The following is a 10,777-nucleotide window of genomic DNA, read 5'->3' on the forward strand; positions in this document are numbered from 1 at the left end:
TTATAATTTTAGTTCTTTGGTGCATTCTGCCTTTTCCTACCTCCATGACCTTCTTTGCTCACCTCATTATGGCTGTCATTCTAGTTACTTCGAAGTTGGCAGCACATTTATCATATTTTCGTTTTCTCACATTACTATGTTAGATGCAGTTCCTAGGAAACATTGTACCACTGCACACATTAACTATTTTTACACGTTCAAGTAATACCTTCTTTATTATATGTAAGTATCTCTACCTACTCAAGGCCCATGAGGTACCTGTCTTTGGCCCATCCAGTTTTTGTCTTTTCTCATAAGACTTAAATAAGTTCACTACATTTATTTTCTTAAAAAATACTCCCTCATAGTTCTAGTCAAAACAGACACACACACCTAATACATCTACATGAGACTTCACGTGGCCCTCAGAAAAGAGGAATTATTTCAATGACAGTTCTATGTTAGCCTTAATAGACATAAATAATAATAATCATAATATGTATATTTTTAAAAGTCTACGTAGTAATTGCAGTAGCTTGAAACAACCATTTGCATGACTTGGAAAGCAAATTTAGATTTTTCTCAGTGGATTTTTTTTTTCTCAAGGGTGATCTCTGTTGGGTGCATTGTCCTCTAGGCTGGCTTGAGCTATAAAGTCGGGAATTTTATGGCGTCTCATTCTCTGATACTCTTTGTAGTAACTGATGTTCAAAGACTAGGTGAGTGATATTGGTGAAACACTACATGGGACCTTTCTAGGTTGCCTGGACTTCTTCTCACAAATATGGGAAATGAGGTAAAACCCATTTTATTTTTATGAAATTTTACCTAATGCATAGTCTATCTCTTCTGCAATAATAAACTTATCATAACCACTAAATTATCCTGTTGATTCACAAGATAATGGAGAAAAATAACCCTCACTTTTTGGTTGGAAGGTAAGAAAAATTATAGAAGAACATTTGTGGCCAGAACTAACAATAACAAAAACAAGTTAAGAAGTATTGTCACTTATGTGGGTCACAATTTTAAAATAAAGCTAAAACCTGTTTGTTTTATTTTGGTTTGGTTTGGTTTTGGGTTTTTTTGTTTGTTTGTTTTTGTTTTGTTTTGTTTTGTTGGTTCTATATGGACAGCTTGACCATGATATCATAGAGGACTGCTTGATTTTGCCTCCCTGAATTCTGGGGTTAAAGTTGTGTATCATCACACCTGACCTCAAATTAATTTTCTCTAATGGTTAGAGTCTGAACTGTTATTTCTACAAATTAACAGGGCAGAGAGTCTATTTACTATTCAATGTAGGTTCCTAAAATTTATATGTACAAGTATTCACACGTAACAAGCATTTTGGTTTGTGAAGACATTTGCCACAACCACATCATTTGCCAAAATGTTTCAATTATAGAAAAAGAGTCTCACTCCTTTTCACTCGGAGCTAAAAATAATTTGATTTAAAACAAATTTTTTTCACTTAATCCTTATCCCACATTCTGTGATTTAACCATCATTTGGAACTGATGATGAAATATGATTGCCACTTGTGCAAGTACAACAAGGTAAAACCTCATAAGGGTCAAGACATTCAAAAGGATGGTTTTCATAAGGATGGGTTAATTTTTGTGGACTATTTTTGTAGAATAACTGTAGAAGAGGCTGTAATAATGTGAGGCTGAGCCTCGGATCTGTTTCTTCTACAGTCATCTACATGTCTTCCTGCTTATGACCGTGAGCTAAAGCAGAAGCATATACTCACTACTACAAAGCATATATATTTTCTAGTGTCTGATTTTTTTACATAAAGGGTCAAGACACCTTTTGATCACTTTTCCAAGTATTTCTATGAAAACATAATTGCTAAATTATTTTTTTCAAAACAAAAACATGTTTTTTAAATGTATTTATTTTATTACACTTGTATAATACAAACTACATACAATAGGGACTGAATTCTTATATAATTTTGTCGGAATATGAGATTCATCACAAAGGAAACTTCCTGATAGAGCTTTTGCCACAATTTTCACACATATGATTATTCAACAAGTGAAAGAAAACTGTCTAAAGTGTGTCTTCCCTGATAATGTGATATTATTATCATATAAGGAATTCCAGAATTTTGTAAGTTTAGTGATTTTCCAAAAGCTGATATTTATAGCAGTTATTTAAATTGGCTTAATTGTTTATTTTTCTTTTTTTTAATTTTTTTCTCCTTTATTAATTTATTCTTGTTACATTTCAATGGTTATCCCATCCCTTGTATCCTCCCATTCTTCCCTCCCTCCCATTTTCCCCTTATTCTCCTCCCCTATGACTGTTCCTGAGGGGGATTACCTCCCCCTGTATATGTTCATAGGGTATCAAGTCTCTTCTTGGTAACCTGCTGTCCTTCCTCTGAGTGCCACCAGGTCTCCCCCTCCAGGGGACATGGTCAAAGTTGAGGCACCAGAGTATGTGAGAAAGTAATATCCCACTCTCCACTCTACTGTGGAGAGTGTTCTGTCCAATGGCTAGATCTGGGTAGGGGTTTAAGGTTTGAATTGAGACTCATTTTTCCTACATAAGGTTGGGAATTTCACTCCATCTTGAAATATTTCCCAATACCATAAGGGAAGTAGCAATCAATTAAACATTCATGAAATTATACATGGAATTCTAATAAAATTTTAATTAGTTTCTGTCTCTTCCTGTTTTAAGTGGTTGCCGGCATTATCACTGGTTTTTCTAATTCATTCTGAGATTTCTTTTTTTTTTTTTTCCTGTACTTAAGACGAAACATCTGGAGGAAAAGAAATGGTTCAATTTAGCTAAGGATGAATGCCTTTTTCTTGAGAATTCAACATGTTTTTTGAAATAAATTCATTTCGTAAATCTTATTTTAAAATAACAGAAAAGTAAAAGAAAGTTTAAAAGAGTTTTTTATCAATATCTCACTATTGAAGTACAGAATGAAGCAATAAAATATGTAAGTAGTATTTATTTTGCACAGACTAATATACCTCATAATTCTTGAAACATTATAACACTATAATTTAAGATTACGTACAATATGTTTAATGAATTGAAATGTGTGATTATCAATTTATTGAGATTTCATGATAGTATATAGGAGTGTAAGTTTTCTGATATTCAGAAGAATATAATGAAGAGGAAGAAATGCTTCCCCTAAAAATAGAAGTCACTTATTTAATTAGCTCAATACTAGCACATGCAAAGAATGGATACCGGTGGCCTATCTGTTTGTGGTAAAAATAAAGAGAATGAGTAGTATAATGTGAAGTCACATTCAACAACTTGGTGAAAGCTCTGCTATACGGAAGACAATGGTGTCACACCAGGAAAGCTGTGCAGCAATATTAACGTACCAAGTGAACAAGAGGACACTTTCCTTTTTATGGTTCGACGGCTTTTATCTGGGGGAAAGTAACAGATAAACTGGCTTGTATTCAGGAACTAGTTTGATTCACACTTTTATGTTAGATGTAACTAAAGGTAGCTAAGATGGTGTCAGGGAAAATTCTCATTATGAGTACTTGGTACATAATGGTTTGTTTTCTGGTCATTTAGCAGAATATAAGTTGATATATTTTGATTTTTTAAATATATTTTGTAAAACAAAATATAAAAACATGAAAACAATTAGTTCAAAACATAATCTTAATTGATTATCAACCTGTTTTTCTTTTGTTGAAATTATACTTACCTCTTACAGGATGTAAACAAGCAGCATTCTCTCTCTCTCTCTCTCTCTCTCTCTCTCTCTTTCTCTCTCTCTCTGTCTCTCTCTCTCTGTCTCTCTCTCTCTGTCTCTCTCTGTCTCTCTCTGTCTCTCTCTGTCTCTCTCTGTCTCTCTCTCTCTCTCTCTCTCTCTCTCTCTCTCTCTCTGTCTCTCTCTCGTGTGTGGGTATGTGTGTGTGTGTGTGTGTGTGTGTGTGTGTGTGTGTGTTGTGTACGTATGTGGTTTAATTTATATATTCACTTTAAATCCCAGTTGTAGTCTCTCCCTCCTCTCCTCATGGTTTCTACCTCTCACACTTTTCCCTCTATCACCCTAACTCTTGTCCTCAGAAAATGGGAGCACCAAGAACAACAACTTGCTTCAGCTCATCAGGACTGTGCTCCTCCTCAACCACTGAGGCCAGGCAAGGAAGCCCAGTTAGGATGAGGTGATAAAGAGCAGGCAACAGAGTCCATGTCACAGACAGCACCCACTCACCCTACTAGGGGGTCCGCATTCTTTTTTCTTCACTCTTAGTTTACCTATTTTCAAATCCACAAATATCATATTCTTGACTCTTTGAGAGGATCAAATAAATAATGTGCCATCTAATGTTGCCACTTGGTGAAGTGCAGAGAAATTCCAAAGATGCTAAATGTAGTAAAAGATTCTTTCTAAATTCAACTAGTGGGTCCCATAAACTATGCCAAATCAAACCCTTACCTCATATTACGATCTGCCCATGACTGTAAACTACATATATTATATCGAAACTAGATTAGAATTATTGAATAATGTTTATCACACATTAAAGAGCTACTTCCTAAGCACTTTATAATGTGTCTACAAAACTAAAAGAACAAAAATTCAAACCATAGTTATTCAATTCTAATGTGATCATATTACTAACCTACAGCTGCAAGAACTGGAAAAGAACCAAATCTTAAACAAGTTAGGGAAAGGCTTTGAAAACAAGTGCCCTGGAAGCTATTCTGTAGGAATGAAGCCAGTCTACAGATGAACTAAGGGGCTATGGTATGTTTCTACCCAACTAGCAGTAAGCACAAACATGTCTCCGCCAACTCTTCCAGATGTCTCTCACAGGCACAGGAGTAGAGTCAGATGGCATGACCTGGCTGCCAAGGAAAACGCCTCAAACTACCAGGAGTAGAAAAAAAAGGCAGTTGATCTTAATGCCATATACCAGATGGCAAGAGAATGTGAAACAATTATTTTTTTATACATTGTTGTGGACTAGAGGGAAAAGTAGACAAAATGTGCATTTCCATTTGTCGGGAGAAAGTTCAGGACTGTCCTGCCAATGCTAGACTATTACAACCCCTTTCAAAAAAGAGAGTAAAATCCTGAAAAGTTGATCTTTACTGCATAACAGTTCATGAATTTAGGATTCTTGGATGTGATTGCGCTTTGTGCAGGTTATGTAGGGGAAGACAGTCTTATTTTGTGATTAGACTTTTCAGACAAGATCATGCTGTATATCTCAGACTGAGCCTTAACTCACAATGCATATTCCTTTGCTTAGTGAGTTCTGAAATTATAAGCACGTAGCACCATACTCCAAGAGATAATAGGTTTTATTTGAGAGAAATTATATGCATTGGAAGGCTTAGGGTATTGTCTAGTAGCAAAAATGTTTGTGTACCATGACAAAGGCCCTTGGTTCAATATGCAGCATTGCAAAAGTCAGATGATGATAAATAGGTGATACACAGAGATGATATATAGATTATAGATAGAAAGAAAGATAGATGATAGATAGATAGATAGATAGAAAGAAAGAAAGAATAACATTGTCCTAACATGCATGTTAAAGGTATGCTAATTCTTAGAATACTATTTCTTTTTTCTTTTCATTCATTTGTTTATTTAACCACTTTACAACCTGATTGCAGCCACCTCCCTCTTCCCTCCCCATTCAAACTCTCAGAACATCCCTTTCCCCTCCACTCTGCTCTCCCCTTCCCCTCAGAGAAGGGGAGGCTCCCTTTGGGTACCAACCCATCCTGGCACATCAAATCACAGGGGGACAAAGAGCATCCTCTTCCACTGAGACCAGGCAAGGCAGCATAGCTGCGAGAAAGGGTTCCAAAAGTAGCAGCAGAGTCAGAGACAGCTCCTTCTCCAAATGTTAGGGGACTCACATGATGACCAAGCTGCATATATATGTTATATATGTGTAGAGATTTGGAGGAAAGATTGAGAACACCGTATGTTAAATACAACTGATAACATAATAGAAAAAAAGCTTACGAAAATGTGTATCAGTCAAAGACAGATGATGAATGTTTCACTCAAAGTTGAGGACCAAATGTCCTGCAATTCCTTTCTTAGATAAAAACTATGACCCAAACGGGTGGCCTCTTGACTGTGGAAAACTGTAAGCATTGAGGCAAGGCCTAGGAGAAATGTCCTTCAGAGCAAACCAAGAACACAAGGACAGAGTAGTGTGGAAGGAGGAACTTCAATAAAGAGGTCAAAAAGATTGACTCAAGCTCTATTTTCAGGTCATCATTAGTATCTGGATAAATAATATGTAAATGACAGCGGGAAACTAAAAATTCTTCATTCTTGAAGGAAAATAAGAATCTAGTTTCTCAGTCTACCATTATCCTTTTTCCTGGGTCCCTGCTTCGCCCAGGCCTATGACAGACACAGGAAGTAAAGACCCTATTTGTATTTTTTGTTACTGTAACAAAAGACATGTGTCTGGATATTTTAGAAGTAAAAGTTTGTTGAGTTCACAGTCTAGGCAGCTGAAAGTTTAAATATCATGTGATCTGTGAATTTTCTACATCATAGATATTGGAATTATGGCAGAAGTACACAGACACTGGAAAAATTTGTATGGTGAACAGGAAGCCAGAGACAGGTGAAGGGACTTACTAAGGTCAGTCTGGCATGTATATATATCCCAAGGTTTCATGAATACTGGATCAGTTCCTTCTTAGGATAATGCTCTCAGTGATCCAATTATGTCCCACCATGACCCAACTCAAAGACTTTTCATACTTGCCACACTTCAAAGCAAGTTTCCCACACATGAAATGGAGCAGGTCACACTAAAACCACGTCTAAATTTCAGAAGCAATTCATTTTTCTCCTTTATACTATTACTATAGTGCTGGCAAATTTTATATCAATATGACACAAAATATTGTCATTTGGAAAAAAAGGAACCCCAGTTAAAAAAAATCCTTGGCAAGGTTTGCTTGTGGATAGGCCTGCGGAGCATTCTTGGTTGATGACAACAAACTATGGGACAGGCACCTTTAGGTAGGTGTTTTTGAGTACTATAGGAGAGCAGGTAAAACAAGCCATGAGGACCAAAGCCAGTATGACTCCTCCTGAAAGACAAGGTCATTTCTTTTGGAGTAGAATGTAGGGGCACTTGATGTTTTTGCCTAGAAAAGTGATGAATGGTTAGCAACCAGTTGGCTGTACTGTAAGAACTAGAAAGATGAGAATTATATGATCAATGCAAACAATGAAACTCTGGATTATAAAGTTTAAGAGGGAAGTAAAGACTTTAATAAGCTGCTTGAAATTTTGAGCTTCAAAAAAATCTGTGTTTCTTGTCGTTAAAGGGTGATGAATGAACTGTGATTAAGAAGAGGCCAGAAGTGTTAAAGTAAACCTTTCCTTTTACTAATAAAATTGACTATGGATAACAGAAGCTCAGAAATTACTTGTGTTTAAGAAAAGACCAGGTCTCCAAGAATGGGCAGACTTGTGAGCATGCCTTTTTGGCTTACACCCTAGGTGTGAAACAGCTGACTGTTCATGTCAACAAAATGGATTCTACTGAGCCACCCTACAGCCAGAAGAGATAGGAGGAAATCATGAAGGAAGTCAGCGCCTACATTAAGAAAATTGTCTACAAATCTGACATGGTAGCAATTATGCCAATTTCTGGTTGGAATGGTGAAACCGTGCTGGAGTCAAGTGCCAATATGCCTTGGTTCAAGAGATGGAAAGTCACATGCAAAGATGGCAGCTCCGGTGGCATCACACTACTAGAAGCTTTGCATTATATCCTGGCACCAACTCCTCCAACTGACAAGCCCCTGCAACAGCCCCTCCAAGATGTGTGTGAAATTAATGATATTAGCACTCTCCCTGTGGGCCTAGTGGAGACTTGTGTTCTCAAACCTATCATAGTGGTTACTTTTGCTCCAGTCAATATGCCAAGAGAAAACAAGTCAGTTGAAATTCACCCTGAGACACTGAGTGAAGCTCTTCCTAGGGACAAAGTAGGCTTTAATGTAAAGAACGTGTCCATCTGCCCTTAACCTCTGAGCCATGATGCAGGCAGAGTCAATGGCCAAACTCTGCCAAGACTGGGTAAGGAAGTCTTCAACAGTCCCTGCCTTGTGAATAAGTCTGACAGATATTGGGCTAGAAGGCTGAAGATGAGGCTCCAAAATTATAGAGAGGGTTGGGGGACTGTTCGGGGAGTAAACTGTCTCAGTCATTTTTCATTATGAAAGCTGCTAAACTGCACTTGTGGTTAACTCAGGTATTTAAGTTAGGTATCCTTTCTCAAGTCTCTGAGGGGGCTTGAATACCAGACAGTTTAGATTTACAATCAAGTTTAGTTGGTTAGGGGATAAGAACTTTTTAGGTCAAGATAAAGAATTTAAGTTAATAGAGATGAGATATGATGGATATTGAATTTCATTCAGAAATTTAGACCCAACAAGAGAGGAAAGATGTTTATTTCAAGTTTGACAAATACAAATAGCCAATTCATTGTGAATGTAAGTTATGTAATTCATGATTCTCCCTGTTGTATATAGCTTGTTTTTTCACATGTAATAAAATAAATATGTATGTTAAAAAAAAAAAGAAAAGAACGTGTCCATTAAAGATGTTAGACGTGGCAATGTTGCTGGTGACAGCAAAAATGACCCACCAATGGAAGCACCTGGATTTCCTGCTCAGGTGAATATCCTGAACCATCCAAGTTATGATGACTATGCTCCTCTACTGGGTTGCTACACTGCTCACATAGCAAGCAAGCTTTCTGAGCTTAAAGAAAAGATTGATCATCATTCTGGCAAGAAGCTGGAAGACGGCCCTAAATTCTTGAAGTCTGGTGATGCAGCCATTGTTGATATGGTCCCTTGGCAAGCATTTGTGTTGAGAGCTTCTCTGACTACCCTCCACTGGGTTGTTTTGCTGTTCATGTCATGAGAGAGACAGTTGCTGTGGATGTCATCAAAGCTGTGGACAAGAAGGCTGCTGGAGCTGGCGAAGTCACCAAGTCTGCCCAGAAAGCTCAGAAGGCTAAATGAATATTATCCCTAACACCTGCCACCCCAGTCTTAATCAGTGGTGAGACTGTATGTCTCAGTTGGCCATTTAGGTTTAATAGTAAAAGTCTGGCTAATGATAACAGTGCATCGTAAAACCCTCAGAAGGAAAGCAGAATGTTTGTGGACCAGTATGTGTGTGTGTGTTTGTGTGTGTGTGTGTGTGTGTGTGTGTGTGTGTGTGTGTATGATTTAAGTTATTATTTTTCAAAATCAGTACTTTTTCATAGAAACAACTTGACCAAAAATATGTCACAGATTTTAAGACCCATCAAAACAAGTTTAGTGAGAATAAAAAGAAAGAAAAGGCCTGGGTCACCGAGAAGAAATACACTGGTAGGTGTTTACTCAAGGCCAGCAGAGAGCTGAAGGCTGTAGTGGGGTCCAGTATGTACCTTGAGCTAGAGCTGTACTTGGTAATGTATAAGCATCTCCCCAATGGCACTGGTTTTGAAGGCATGATGGAGACATGGAGAGAAGCTGAGGCTTGGCACCATGTGGCAGCATTAGAGTCCCTGAAAAGGGTCTAGGGCAGGTTGCTGTGTAAGGTGTGGTTCATGATAATATTGAAATATTTTGGTCATAGGTATGATGCTTTCCTTATTTTTGATACCTTAAATAACTTTATGGGATTATAATTAACATGCTTCTGCAAAAAGTCAATAAACATAAGTAATGAGAGATGTCTGCATCCAGCCTAAGTGAAACAATTTAAGATATTTGTTACTATTATAAACACTGAATTTCAATTAAATGATGCATCTATATTATGCATTTTGTGGACACTAAGCTCATTTCATACCTATTTTATTGAAGCCTTAAACACTGAATGCCACCAATTCAGAAAACTCACCCTAAAATTTATTTATTATGTTAAACACTATATATATATATATAGGATATGGAAGCTTAGGATATGGAAGTCTCATTCATTGCTCTCTGGGATATAAAATGCTATGTTCTAACTATTGTATCTATTAATAGCTTCTGTTGTGCCTTAAATATGATAAAATCCCTAATATGCTTTATAATCTAAAGTTTTTCACCAACTAAAAGGCCATGCTGAGGATCAGTAATAAAGTAAAATCAATTTATATTATTTACTTGTGGGAAGACTGAAAACACATGTTTTAAAAAACTGTTCAAGTTTGAAGTTTGGTGAGTAGAGAGGTGGGGAAGATCTGGGAGGTGTTGGGCGGAAATATTTTATAACTTTATTGTACAAAAAAAATATATAAATGCAGATCTTCTTAAATGTTCAAAGAATTCACTGTCAATAATTTCTTAATGCTGTTGAACGAGGCATATACAGACAATATAGATCATTCTTAAATGATAAAAAGAAAAGCTGACCCATCAGTTTTAAAGCCTAACTGAGGTCAGACCTGGCAGTCATAGTAAGGTGGGAGTGTTCTCTGTTCATCACATCAACCAGTAGAGACGCTTGCTACTTTCTGTACCATCCGTGGGCTCTAAGTTGTCCCAGAGCATGGAAAAACGTGAATTAACGAATGCTACGCCGTTCTCCGTCATCAATTACCGTAATTATAAATGCTACAGAGACAAACTGATATTAAAATTACCCTCTTAAATAAAATATACAGGCAAAATTATACAGAGACACTTCAAAGCATAAGTGTAATTTCCGGAACTTTAACGTCTTATCTCTAAGCTATTTGAATACTTTCTGGTGTGCTGATTTTGTGCCTTTCATTAAGTAACGTTTCCTTTTGTTTTACTCTCGACT

The 10,777-nt window shown here is 36.9% G+C and overlaps 1 protein-coding gene across 1 annotated transcript in view; it reads left to right on the forward strand.

Annotated features, from left to right (window-relative positions):
* Positions 1-9,049, forward strand: part of LOC311584180 (elongation factor 1-alpha 1-like) — a gene marked incomplete at its 5' end in the record, with an annotated part of 73,300 nt that extends 64,251 nt beyond the window's left edge. The window contains 4 exon segments of the mRNA XM_084758289.1: positions 7,416-7,545; positions 7,549-7,986; positions 8,570-8,840; positions 8,843-9,049. Coding sequence (XP_084614415.1) covers positions 7,416-7,545; positions 7,549-7,986; positions 8,570-8,840; positions 8,843-9,012 — 1,009 coding nt within the window. The 3' untranslated portion in view covers positions 9,013-9,049.
* Positions 9,050-10,777: the final 1,728 nt, after the last annotated feature.

This window comes from Acomys minous (assembly GCF_964271855.1).
Source record: "Acomys minous genome assembly, chromosome: 15".
NCBI classification, from domain to species: domain Eukaryota; kingdom Metazoa; phylum Chordata; class Mammalia; order Rodentia; family Muridae; genus Acomys; species Acomys minous.